The sequence below is a fragment of the Giraffa tippelskirchi genome, chromosome 6, assembly GCF_054371585.1.
Source record: "Giraffa tippelskirchi isolate mGirTip1 chromosome 6, T2T-mGirTip1v1.2.pri, whole genome shotgun sequence".
NCBI classification, from domain to species: Eukaryota; Metazoa; Chordata; class Mammalia; order Artiodactyla; family Giraffidae; genus Giraffa; species Giraffa tippelskirchi.
This window is the reverse complement of record NC_137280.1, coordinates 67,131,859-67,146,198: the sequence shown is the minus strand read 5'-3', so window position 1 is coordinate 67,146,198 and position 14,340 is coordinate 67,131,859. Positions and strand designations below refer to the sequence as shown.

At 44.2% G+C, this 14,340-nt stretch overlaps 1 protein-coding gene across 1 annotated transcript in view; it reads left to right on the top strand.

The window, feature by feature from the left end:
• ADCY8 (adenylate cyclase 8) overlaps positions 1-14,340 on the top strand; it is a 225,441-nt gene that overhangs the window by 78,031 nt on the left and 133,070 nt on the right. Inside the window, exon 4 of the mRNA XM_081505325.1 lies at positions 10,015-10,126. Within this exon, the coding sequence (XP_081361451.1) occupies positions 10,015-10,126 (112 nt within the window). The remainder of the gene's footprint in view (positions 1-10,014; positions 10,127-14,340) is intronic.

The following is a 14,340-nucleotide window of genomic DNA, read 5'->3' as shown; positions in this document are numbered from 1 at the left end:
ATTTATTAGTAATTGGTTCCAAGTCATAGTAATACATTTTTAAATAACAAATGAATAAAAGATAAATCAAGTCAATTTTTATTCTCTAAATTGAAATAAATGAAAACTGATGCTTTAAAAAAAAAAAAAGAATGCAACCCTGGCTGTGGTAAAAGAAATGTAGTGAAAGGCCACGTGGTGGCTCCCAGAGTCACCGGGGAAGAATGGAGAGGCAGGCTCAGGAAATGGGCCAGAATGAAGTTGAAAGCACAGCCAACATCACAGCAGGGCACTGGGCCAGTGAGGACACTGGCTGCTTCCACTGTTCCTGAAGAATCCATTCCCTGTGCTACCAGCCCTGTCCCAGACTCCACCCCTGCACACAGCATTCCTCCTGCAGCCCCAGAGTCTGGATTTGGCTGCCTCTGCCCCAACCCCCTCCCTGATCCCCCCCACCCCGCCTCTTTGCATCTCAAGTTAAGCAAGCCTGAGGCACATGTGTCCAATTGGCTGAGCCCCAGTCATTCCCCAGAAGTAACGAGGAAGCAAACAATCTAACTTTTCAGCTTGTCCAATAAAATTGTGTTTCCCTTCCAGCAAATATCATAGGGTGGGAATTTCCCAAGCATTGGGGAAAATCTATAGGTTGAACAGCTCTAAAGATCACCAGTGTGCTCTCTTAGTTCCTTTCCTGCTAACTTCAGTAGAACGGAAGAACAACGTCTCCTTCTTACCAGCATCCCTGGGTGTTTTTCTGGTGTGCCAGGGCACTTGTGTGAAAGTAAGTCTGGCAGAAAGCTTGATTATAACACCACCCTTTAGAGGGTGTTTAAGTGTGGGTCATTCAGATTCTCATCCAAGAATTGAGATACACTGGTTTAGATGCTTGAGTTTGCAAAGAGCCCCTTGTCAAACAGCAGCTCTTATAAAAGATACAATCCAGATCAAGGAACTGGTCCCATAGACAACGGGAACCCATCAATACCAATTGCAGGACAGGCTCAGGGCAGTACCAATAACTATAATCCAGGGTGAGGTTCTATTATTAAAATAAGCAAAGGATGCTAAGAGATCATAAAAAGAAGAAGACCTGGAGTGGGTATGGAGGTGGGTAGAGAAACATTCCTAGATGAGATGATTCTTATTTTCTTCTTTGAAATTGAGTCAGCCAAATGAAAACAATCAAGGAAAGGAATCCTGGACAGAAGAATCAGCGCAAGTGGAGGCAGAACAATGAGATATAAATATGAAAAATACAAAATACATAATAAATATTTGATATATATGACATTATGAAATATGTATTGACATAGCATAATGATTTATATATAATCATGCGTGTGTGCGTGCTCAGTCACTTCAGTTGTGTCCAACTCTCTGTGACCCCACGGACTGTAACCTGCCAGGCTTCTCTGTCCATGGGATTCTCCAGGCAAGAATACTGGGGTGGGTTGCCAGGCCCTCCTTCAAGAGATCGTCCCAACCCAGGGATCAAACCCATGTCTCTTATGTCCCTTGCATTGCCAGGCAAGTTCCTTACCACTAGCGCCACCTGGGAAGCCCATATATAAGTATAATGATATGTAATTTAATGAAGTATAATTAATGAAATATGACATATTATAAAATAGATATATGACAAATTACAAAAGTGCCTGTCACCATGGAGAAAGAGCAGAGAAAAAATTACCCTAAAAATATATAGAAGTAAATATTTATAAATAAAAATATAAAGAAGCCTGCATGCCCATATCAACGTACTTTGGAGCCATAAGTTCAATAAGGAACACATTTGGGGTTCCTTCGGCATTGATCAATTTCCAGGACTTCCCTTAGTGGAGGACAACTAAAGTTACTTCTGCTCTCTGCACCTTGCCCATTTATTTTCGATCATCAAACTGAGCTTTTGTGCTCCAGACTCCTTTCCAGAACTTGGAGCCACACTAAATTAGGGTTGAGTTTGCTGCCCTACATTCTCCAGCAGCCTGAGCTCGCGGTGAAGGAGCCGTTTCTAATGGGAGAAGAATGTGCAAAGATCCTGGCAGCTGGAAGTGCCCCTCCCTGCTGTTCATAGAGGCATTGGTGGCAAGATCCCCGCAGCCCCACAGGTCCTGGGAAGATGCTATCAATGCGGGGCAGTGGAGCCTCTCCTGCCCACAACAAGGCTACTGAAAACTAAAATAGGACCGGAGATTTAAAAAGAAAAAAGCAGACGAGAACAGCCTTACCCCGGCCCCCAGAGCACACCCAGGGCAGGAAGGTGGCATTTCTGAAATGTAGTTCTCATCCTGTCACTCTCTTCCAGGCAGCCCACCTGGATCATTCTTTCTTCCCGGTTGCTTTTATGTTGTTTTTATGTTGTGACCTTTCCCTAAAAATAGTCTGCTCTAAATGTCCAGCTCAGTTATATTTCATGCAGCTCATTGCATCCTGTCCTGATAAGGAGTGGTAAGAGGAGCCATGCTTGGGGACATGAGTGTCCCAGGGTGGACTGTGGCGAGCAGCTCTGGGTTTGCAGGCATCCTGGAGCAGTTTCTATGAGGCACATCTCCTGCATCATTTCATCTTTCTGGATCTCTGTTTCCTTAATTCAAAAACCTAGATGCTTGAAATGGACAAAACATTTGGGCTGTCAAGTCGATTTCAGCTATAAACATCTGAGACTTCACCAGCTTCATTCTAGAGCTCCACCTGGCTACTTGGCTTTTTATGGCAAGCCATTTGGGCTTCCAGTCCCATCTGTCCAGTTCTATTTCTCTTTCCTTACTCCCTATATATTTAAGACTCTTCTTGTGCTAGTTAGGGTAATGCTCTAACAAATAACCTCTCAGTTTCAGTGATATAAATTCAATATAATTTGTCTACACAGTTTCCTCCTAGCTTATATACCCTGGTCAGTGGGTGATTCAGGGATAAAGGCCCCTGCATTTCATGTGGGTGTCAACGTTCTCACCATTCAGTTCTTGGAGAGTAAAGGGTAGAAAAGGCATACCTGCTTTTATAACACTCAGCCCAGAAATGGCATATATCAGTCTGCTCAGATTCCATTGATGGGACCTGATTACATGGCCCCACCTTGATACAAGAGGGCCAGAGCCCCTGCTAGTGGCCTTTGCTAGTGACAGGGAGGTGTGGATTTGGTGGACAGTTAGCTTCTCTGCTCCCTAGCTCCCTTCCTCTTGCCCCCGACCCCATAGCATGTACATTTGCATATATGCTCACATAATTCAGTCCACTCAATTTCTTGATTGGCTGCTTCTTCCCAGCCAGGCTTGTCAAAGTGGGCAATCATCACTTTGAAGCTGAATCCAGCCTCGGTACTCTGACACCGATTTAATTCTTGGAGACAGAATTTTGGGTGAAGTCTAAAAGAATTGCTTTATTGCTTTGCCAAGCAAAGGGGGCCACAGTGGGCTACTGCCCTCAAAACAGTGTGTGCTGACCTAGAGGGGGCAGTGAGGAGTCTTACAGTTCAAAGCGAGTGTGATCAGCTGATAGATACTCTTCTGATCCGCTGGTGGGGAGGTAAGAGGGCGTCAGCATCATCAACCTTCTGGTTTCAACCAGTCTGGGGTCTCCATGCATGTAGGCAGCATACTGTTAACTTCTACATGGTGGGGGCCTCAGTATAGGGAAATAGTTCAAAGATATTGTTGTGTGTATCCCTTGAGGGGGAACCAGGACCCTGCCCCAAGGCTGCACTATTGTTTCTTAACTGCTCCTCCCTGGTCTCTGCATCCCATCCCTTCCCTAATTAGTAATTGTTTGGGCCTGCCCTTTGGAACTCAGGGAAAGTCACCGAGGCTGAATGGACCATATTTTTTGTAATCAAGAAATGGGGGGCACAGAAAGGCTTTGTGCCCAGGAGCCCCACAGGGGCTTGCTTGGTTTCAGCATAAACATAATGCAATTGAGTGGAGCTAGAAAACTTGGCTTTGAAGGCCTGTTTGAGTGGCCATCTCTCCAATTCCCAAAAATTTTCACAAGGAGTTACATACCCACCACTTATTGAGGACTACACTGTTATTTATAAGTGATATAAATGATATTTATAAGTGGAGCAACCTTGAAGAGTAGCTTACATGATCTCTGCTTTATTAACAAGAAAATGGAAGCTCAAAGAGGTTAAATAATCTTCTCAAAAACACAGGTTAGGTAGAAAAGTCTACACATGGTTCATGTTCCAAATGAGTCTAGTGAATTCTGCTAAGCATCCTTGAGGACAGTGTTTGCAGACTGACTAATTTTTTTCAGCCAAATGAACAACTTATGTAAGCAAATTAGATCTGACAATTAATATGGCCTCTTCAGTATATTCCCCTTGGGAGGTTACAAGCTTGTATTTAGAGTCAAAAGATCTGATCTTGAGCTACCCCCAGCACCTGGGGGTAACAGAGTGAACAATAAAGTGAGAACCAGGGCATTGGCTTCTTCCTATCTCTTATTCAACAAATTTATTGCATAGCTAAGCATGCACACAAATCACCTAGAGCTCTTGTTAAATTCTTGTTCAATTCTGACCCAGAGGGCCTGGGGTGGGGCCTGAGATTCTGCATTTCTAAGCAGGTTCCAGGAGATGCCAGGGGTGGCCATGACCACTTGGAGGAAGGAAGATTTAATTCTGAAGATTTCCGTTGTTTCAATTCAGGGGATGTTTCATGAGGCCCAGCGCGTGCTAGGGTTTGGGATGCAGAGGTGACTCTCCTGTTATTCACCTATGGGTGGGGCACGCCTAGCACACATGATTAGGGGATTAGTGCCCTGACAGAGGAGACCACAGGCGAGGCAAGGAGCTGGAGTGTGGTGACCAGCTATGCTTGGGGAAATCTCCATCAAAGTTGAATCTTAGCATATGAATGGGGTCTTAAAGGACAACTAGGATTTGATTTTATTTTTCCAAAGATTTTTTTTTAAGGTGGACCATTTTAAAAGTAGTTTTATTGATTGATTTATGGCTGTGCTGGGTCTTCACTGCTGTTCAGGCTTTTCTCTAGTTGCAGTGAGCAGGGGTTACTCTCTAGTTGGGGTGCCTGGGCTTCTCATTGTGGTGGTTTCTCTTGTTGCAGAGCTGGGGCTCTAGGGCGCTCGGGTTTCAGTATTTGCAGCACATGAGCTCAATAGTTGTTGCTCCCAGGCTCTAGAGCACAGGCTCAGTAGTTGCAGTGCCTGGGCTTAGTTGCTCTGCAGCAGGTGGGATCTTCCTGGATCAGGAATCAGACCCATGTGTCCTCCACTGGCAGGTGGATTCTTTACCACTGAGCCACCAGGGAAGTCCAGGATTTTATTGTATTAATTTTTTAGTGGAGTTTGGTTGCTTTACAATGTCATATTAGTTTCTGCTATACAGCAGAGCGAATCAACTGTACATATACATTTAGCCCCTCTTTTTTGGATTTCCTTCTAGGTCACCACAGAGCATTGAATAAAGTTTCCTGTACTATACATAGGTTCTCATGAGTTATCTATTTTGTACACAGTATCATATGAGCTTCCCTCACAGCTCAGTTGGTAAAGAATCACCTGCAATGCAGGAGACCCCAGTTCGATTCCTGGGTCAAGAAGATCCGCTGGAAAAGGGATAGGCTACCTACTCCAGTATCCTTGGGCTTCCCTGGTGGCTTAGCTGGTAAAGAATCTGCCTGCAATGTGATCCCTGGGTTGGGAAGATCTCGTGGAGAAGAGAAAGGCTAACCACTCCAGTATTCTGGCCTGGAGAATTCCATGGACTGTATAGTCCATAGGGTTGCAAAGAGTTGGACACGACTGAGCAACTTTCACTTTCACTTTCATCAATAGTTTATATATGTCAATTCCAATCTCCCATTTCATCCCACTCCCATTTCCCCCCTTGGTGTCCATACATTTGTTCTCTATAACTATGTCTCTGTTTCTGTTTTGCAGATAGGTTCCTCTGTACCCTTTTCTAAATCCCATATATATGCATTAATACGGGATATTTGTTTTTCTCTTTCTGCCTTACTTCACTCTGTATGACAGTCTCTAGGTCCATCCATGTCTCTGCAAATGGCACAGTTCCATCCTTTTTATGGCTGAGTAATACTCCATTGTTATACGTGCCATATCCTCTTTATCCACTCCTCTGTTGATGGACATTTAGGTTGTTTCCATGTCTTGGCTGTTGTAAATAGTGTTAAAGTGAACACTGGGATGCAGACAAGTAGAATTTTAGTAGGTAGTAATAGGAAAGAAAGCTATGCCAGGGAGAAAGCACACCCTGTACAGACACAGGTGCATAAAGCAAGGTGTGTCAGAAGACCACACACAAAAATGATGCTGTTGAAACAACGAGCATGTCTGAAACCTTTATGCCCTTTGTTCTTAAGGATTCTGTTTCTTCATTCAGTAGGCTCCTTGTTCCATAAGGAATGTGATTGTACTTTCTGCTCTTCATTGTATCTCCAGGATCTGACACATAGTAGGCATTTAATTAATTAGCTGTTAAATGAATGAATGAACCATTCCTGCCATAGACAGATATTAGTAGTTTGGGGCAAACAGATCCATAAAGTGAGCAGTTCTACTAGACGAACTCTGGACCCTTCCACTTCCCATGTGTGTGAGAATGATGGCTTATTTCAAAGGTAGCATACTATAGCAGTAAAGAGTATAGACTCCCTGGCTGTCCAGTGGTTAAGAGTCTGTGCTTCTAATGCAGGGGATGTGAGTTCGATCCCTGATTGGGGACCCACATGATGCGTGGCACAGCCAAAAGATTTTTAAAAAAGAGTAAAGATTCCAGAGCCAGGCTGACTGGTTCAAACCCCAGCTTTTCATAGGTGTAGCCAAGTTACTCAGGCTTCAGCTTCCTTATCTGTAAAATGGAGATGATCATCCTAAATCCTCCCTCATAGGTTGTTATGAGGAATGAATGCGTTCATATGTGTAGAACTCCTAGAACAGCATAAAGTCCACAGTCTACACTCTCTAAGTAGTGGTGCTACTGTTGTTTCAGGCTTTTGTCCACAGTTAGGAATTCTTTTAACTTCAGGTGATAAATAATCCAGTAAACAGTCAGATTTTCTTCTACCTCGTTGCTTGTCTCTCTCTCCTCCATTCAACCATTCAATTATAGTGCACTTTTGTACAATAATGATGCCAAGAGCTAACACATTTATGGGGCACTTAATATGCCAGGCACTGTGCTAAACACTCACTACCTACCAATGAAGTAGGTACTAAAATTATCTCCAGTAGACAAAGGTTTGGAGAAGTTCATAGTATTCATAAGTGGTTGACCTGGGATTTGAGCCCCAATCTGTCTAGACACAAATTCTGTGCATGTAACCAGATGCTATACCACCAGAAAACTGTAGAGGACAAGAGCAGTGTGGTGACTCTGCCAGAGGAAGCCTCATACAGGACCAACCTAAAGGTATCATTCCCATGCTTAAAACCCTTCACTCACTTTCCATCATGGTCAGGAAAAAGTTTATATTCATCAGCCTGACTTATCAAGCCCTTCTTTTTTGTTCCTCTGTTCTCTTCTCTGAGCTCATCTCTCTCTGTCCCTTCCTCCTTCTCTCTCTCTCTTTCTCTCCCTTTTCCCTCTTCTCTTCCCACCTTCCTTGCTCAATACTACCCTTTGACAAGCTGTCTTTGAATTCTTGCAGAACCCTGGTACATATACTCATTCTCCAACCAGATCCTAGTATGTGCTGATCTCTTGCTAAGAGCACCCATTCTTTTACTCACTTTACCATCAAGTTCTCTAGAGCAGCAGTCCTCAACCTTTTTGGCACCAAGGACCGGTTTCATGGAAGACAGTTTTTTCACAGACCAGGGCATGGACAGGGGATGGTTTTGAATGATTAGTGCATTCCATTTATTGTGCACTTTATTTCTATTATTATTACATCAGCAGCACCTCATATCATCAGGTCTCAGATCCCAGAGGTTGGGGATCCCTACCCTAGGTATTCAAGACTCTGCCTGGACTTTACTTCGCTAGGAAACTCCTGATCCTCCAGTAGCTGGTCAAACCCCTCTATGAGTCTTTCCATTACAGCAGTCATTGCCTGTGTTGTTTTGTTTTTTTCTCTTTGTCTGCCCAACTCCATTCCCCATCCTCTGAGGATCTTGAGGACAGGTACTGGGCATTCTTTATCATTTAATACAATTTTTTAGCACAGTCTGTAGCTGGTCACATAAATATTTGCTTAAATAATCAAGACATTAACTAATTAATTTAAGCAGTAGCTTATAAATTGACATCTAAAGGGGACATCCTTGGTGGTCCAGTGGCTAAGACTCTGAGCTCCCAATGAAGGGGGCCTGGGTTTGAACCCTGGTCAGGGAATGAGACCCCACATGCCACAACCAAAGACCCTGCATACTGCAACAAAGATCAAAGATGCCATCTGCCATAACTAAGATCCAGTGCAGCTGAATAAATAAACAAAACCAAATAAATATTTTTAAAAATTGAGATTTAAGGATTCCTAATGAGTCCCTGAGTGGGCTTCTGGGAAGGTACAAATCCCTTGAAATCAAGTGCAAAATTTTGAATACATGCACATTTTTTAGAAGCTAAAATCCATAACTTCTACCAGCTTCTTAAAGAAGTTTGTAATGGAGACAACTTTAAGAACCACTGAACACCAGGGATGACCAATGTAAGTCAATGTACATTCCACAGTGCCTTCTGGCCGATTCAGCTATTTCATTAAAACTAAGTCACACTGGTGATGAAACTCACCATTATTTTATGCAACACTAAGAAAACTAACCAAAAAGTATGACACACTGCAAAGATACAGTCAATTTCAGAGATGATAAAACACAAGAATCAAGAAAATACGGTACCCTTTCTGGTGTTCATCCTTCCTCTCAGAGGTGCCCCTGAGGTTGAATTGATCCCTGAGATGTGTGTTAGGTGGGTGGAGTGGCGCCTCGCCGTGTAGTTCAGCCTCAAGAACAATCCCAACTCTGCCACGGGCTACCAGTGAATGTTGGGCAAGATTCCCTGCCTCACTTTCCTGATCTTCACATTGAGATGAACAGTGCCTTCCTCATGGGCTAACTGGGTGGCTTGACTGAGATAGCGCTCATATAGTGCCTTGCTTAGATAAGGCTTTCAAGGACCACCCCTTCCCTTCCACCAAGCCATATGCATAGGATAAGACCTGAACTAACTGAAATTCTTAGTAAATGCAATTCTTAGTAAATATGCATTTCAGAGAAGTCATTAGTATTTTACCTAAGGTCTCCCAGGCTTGCTACTTATTTCCACAATTTTTGAAAAACATCTTAACTCTATATGCCTGCAGTTTGGGATAGAGTATATGTCATTGGGCTGGAGATAATGTGGTTTTGCAGTCTTTCATCCCTGTGTCCATTTTGTTCTGTGTTCATGACATCTGCATTTGCAAGCATAATTCATAAGGCTTCATTTTTTTTTCCACAATAAATTGATCTATTCCGGGGCTTCCCTCATAGCTCAGTTGATAAAGAATCCATCTGCAATGCAGGAGACCCCAGTTCGATTCCTGGGTCAGGAAGATCTGCTGGAGAAGGGATAGGCTACCCACTCCAGTATTGTTGGGCTTCCCTGGTTGCTCAGCTGGTAAAGAATCTGCCTGCAATGCAGGAGACCTGGGTTCGATCCTGGGTTGGGAAGATCCCCTGGAGAAGGAAAATGCTACCCACTCCAGTATTCTGGCCTGGAGAATTCCATGGACTATATAGTCCATGGGATTGCAAAGAGTCAGACACAACTGAGCGACTTTCACTTCACTACTGAAAACTTCCCCTTTTGGGTTGTTTGCATTACCAACGCTCCATAGTCCCGCACAGGAAGAAGGGCTTTCTCTTGCCATCTTGTCTTTCCTGAACTGCTGGGTGCACTCTCCGCTGAAATGTTTGGTAAACACTGAGGTATACCTCGAGACTCCCCTGGCAAGGAGAGTTAATATCTCAGGCCATGGTTGGTTTGTTTCAATGGGGATGTTTCTTCCAAGATGAATTCAAATATTAATGTGCTCTCTTCCCCTTCCCCATCCCTTCCCTGTTGTCTAGTATTCTTTTTGCAGATGTTAAAGGATTTACCAACCTCTCCACGACCTTGTCTGCTCAGGAGCTGGTCAGGATGCTCAACGAGCTCTTTGCCAGATTTGATCGACTGGCCCATGTGAGTTGAATTTAATTCCCTCCTCGTCTTCGCAGGAGTGACGGACTGCATGCAGAATTAGGGAGAAAAGGGACTCGGTCTTCATCACCAATGTCATTACCGTTCTGCATCCTGACCCCAGACCTGGACCCCTAACCCTTGTGCATTCTGGGGACTGATGTTAGTTATTTATGGTTTGTCAGATGAATTTTCCCAGCTGAAAGACAGCTGGTTGTCTGACAATTAAACCAAAGCCCTTTTAAATCTGCTTTCCATTTCCCTCCGCCTGTGGCTGGGCTCCATCCAGCTGCAGCTTCAGTGCTGCTTCATGCAGAGCCGACTGCTTGCAGTTTCCCCACCAACCCCAGCCATCTGGAATGAATTAGCCTCTTCTCAAGGACCAGTGAGCTACTGGCCCGTCCCACCACCATTTTGTTTGACCTAAGAGCTTGGATTTTAGCCAACAGGACACTACCTTTCTTTTGCTGCAGGCTTGATCAGAGCTAAAATAGAGAACAGATTAAAGAATATGAACATTTGCCCCCAAAACACAGATTTCAAGTCCTCAAGCCACTCAAATCACAGAAGAATGTCATTGTCACACTGTCTTTTAGCCCAGGTTTTGGATTCAAATTGGCATGACTTGACTTCCTGCTTTGTAAAGGATGTATAGTAGTGCCAGTTTCACAGGCTCATGTGAGAGTGGAATGAGACCATATCTTTGTTTTGTGACCCCAGGGACTATAACCCACCAGGCTCCTCTGTCTGGAATTCTCCAGGCAAGAATACTGGAGGGTTGCCATTTCCTTCTCCAGGGGATCTTCCTGACCCATGGATCGAACCCTGGTCTCCTGCATTGAAAGCAGATTCTCTACTGTCTGAGCCACCAGGGAAGCTCATATCATTATTAGGGTATCAAAATGTCCTATTTTAAGGTCACTTCACTCCAACAGAGATCCATTCATCCTTGCATCTGAGCATCTATTAGGTGTTGTGTTGGGAATATGGGAATGACTGAAACACATTTTCTCCCTTCTTAAAGCTGAGTCTTGTCAGGGATACCTAAAGAGGTCATCAGTGTACAGTGTGCTATGTGCTGTGATGAAAGAAAGTCTAGAATCCCATAAGAACATAGAAACAACGTATAAGCCTTGGATCAGAGAAGACTTCTGGGAGAAACTGATTCTTAGCCTGGGTCTTAAAAAGGAGAAGACAAATACAACAGAATGTCATTCAGCAGTAAAAAAGAATAAACCATCAATACATGTAGCAGCATCTGTGAACCTCCAATGCAATATGACAAGTGAAAGAAGCCAAGCCACAGAAGGTTAGACAAATGATTCCATTTGTAAGACATTCTAGAGAAGGCAAAAATTACAGGGAAGGAAAAGAGATAAGTCACTGCCAGGTAGGATGAGGGCTGGAGGGAGTGGATGGATTGCACAGAAGCATCAGTCAGTTCAGTTGTGTCTGACTCTTTGCAACCCCATTGGACTGCAGCACACCAGGCTTCCCTGTCCATCACCAACTCCCGGAACTTGCTCAAACTCATGTCCATCAAGTCAGTGATGCCATCCAACCATCTTATCCTTTGTTGTCCCATGCACAGAAGCATAGGGTCATTCTATGCACAGAAGCATAGGGTGAGGTGATTTGTGGACTGATCTGGTTGTTCTGTATGTGAGTGTTATTGTACACATTTATCAAAATGGTAAATTTTATTATATAAAAATTGTACACCAATTAGGAGGTAAAGAAGACAGGAAAGGTCAATGTATGCAGAGGAGAGAACAAAAATAAAGATGCTGTATGTGTGAAGAACCAGAAGACATTTAGCATTGCTGAAAGGGATAGAGGGGAGGCTAGAAAAATAAGCAAGGACTGGCCAAGGACCCTGCATTGTAACATGCAGCTACTGTACAGCCATTAAGTAGGAGGCTGACAGGAGCAGAAGAAGAGGTGGAAACTGAGGTCTCCTCCCAGGAGAAGAATCAGGTTAACCTGAAGGGCTGGAAATATGAAGGTAGGGAAGAATGTACACCATTTCTTTTTATCGCTGCTTCAAGGGTGGTTGGTGCCAGCTACACATAGTTCCTCCACTTTATACTCTGGTTCTAAATATTTCTGCCCAGAGGTGCTGAGAAGAACAAAAGTGGCCCTCCAAAGAGAACTGAAAGATATGATCAAGGTCAGTTTTTGGTGTCACAGTAATCCCTATTGACCCAGATAAAGGATTGCTAATGAAAGATGCAATCCAAGTTGTTCAGTCAACACTCCCTGTGTACCTACTATGTGCCAGGAACCGTGTGAGGCTGTGGCAAGACAGAATCAGCCCCTGCCCTCAGACTCCGCTAAGGGAGAAACAAGTTCTCCAACTTTGCAGGACAGTGTGGTACAGGCAGTGGGCACAGAAGTCCTGGTGGACAAAGAAAGGGACAGTCAGTGCTTGGGGTGAGGAGGGAGGTGGTTGAGCAGCATCAGGAGAAGAGGCCATATGGAGACGGGGTCTGAGGAAGAGCAGGAGCTTTGCCAGCATCAGATTAGATAATAAATCACCTTCCAGGCTGAGACACGATGCAAAGGCAGGCAAGTGTGAAAATGCAGAAGTGTGCTGCTTGTTTGGAGAGCTATAAGGAGCTCAAGATTGCTGGAGCATAAAGGGCATGGGAGACTGCAGTGAGGAGTGAGATTTAAGGGGAAAGCAGACACAAGTCTGGAGGGCACAGTGCAACATTTAAGGAATATGGACTTGGCCTTGTAGCCCCGGCTTTTTGCCCTAGCTACACTGTACTCTGGGGCTTCCCTCGTGGCTCAGACGGTAAAGAATCTGCCTGCAGTGCAGGAGACACGGGTTTGATGCCTGAGTGGGGAAGATCCCCTGGAGAAGGGAATGGCTACCCACTCCAGTATTCTTGCCTGGAAAATCCCATGGACAGAGGAGCTTGGTAGGCTATGGTCCATGGGGTTGCAAAGAGTTGGCCACGACAGACTTTCACTTTCACACTGTACATGGTCGGGGAGAGGTGAGTTGGGCGTGCACAGCCCAGCGAGTCCCTGGGCTGCAAGAAGCTGTAGTCCTTCTGGAGCTGGAGTCTTATTGAAAGATTTTTTTAAAAAATGAATATCAAAATAAACGCAGATAGATGATGGAGTAAAATGATTAATTTCGATCATATTAAACATTCATCAACTGCCCAGTGTACATTCTATGTTACCTGGTGTATTTGCCCTGGATTACCTAACTTACAGTTAGGCAGTTCTTACAAAAAATCTATAAGGGAAGTTTTTTTATTGTTCCCATTTTATAGAACAAGTGACTGAGACTCAAAGAAGTAAAATAATCTGCCCGGAACCCCTGGTAGGTGGTGCATCTGTGATTCAGGCCACCTGAGGCCAGGTGCTGGCTTCTGACCACCGAGCAATGCCCCACGCATTTTAGGGATGGAGCGAGATGTCAGAGATGGATTGTTATTCATGCTGGACAACTCTGAAAGTTAGGTTTCTAGGACTTCAACTGTGGGCTGGACTTCAATTAACTTCAATTGCACATCCCCTGTCTGAATCTCAGTTTCCTAGCAGAATAGTGCGTATGTGTTCAGTTGCTCATTTGTGTCCAACCCTCTGCAACACCATGGACTGTAGCCCGCCAGGCTCCTCTGTCCTCCGCTATCTCCCAGAGTTTGCTCAAATTCATGTCCATTGAGGAAGTGATGCAGTTTAACCATCTCATCTTCTGTCATCCCCTTCTTCTCCTGCTTCCAATCTTTCCCAGCATCAGGGTCTTTTCCAATGAGTTGACTCTTTGCATCAGGTACCCAAAGTATTGGCACTTTAGCTTCAGCATCTGTCCTTCCAATGAATATTCAGGGTTGATTTCCTTTAGGATTGACTGGTTTGATCTTCTTGCAGTCCAAGGGACTCTCAAGAGTCTTCTCCACCACCAAAATTCAAAAGCATCAATTCTTCAGCCCTCAGCTTTCTTTATGGTCCAACTCTCACATCCATATATGACTACTGGATGAGCTATGGACAGCTATGGGCTGGACTTCAATTAACTACAAATTACGTCTCTGAGTCTCAGTTTCCTATCAGAGTAGTAATGAAGGATAAATGAAACAACACCAAGTCTGGCTCAAAATAAGTCCTCAGCACACCCGGAAGTACTCAATAATTCCAACTCTACCCCTACCCCATTTTCACCCACCCACTTACTCCAGGGGCATCAGTATCTTCCA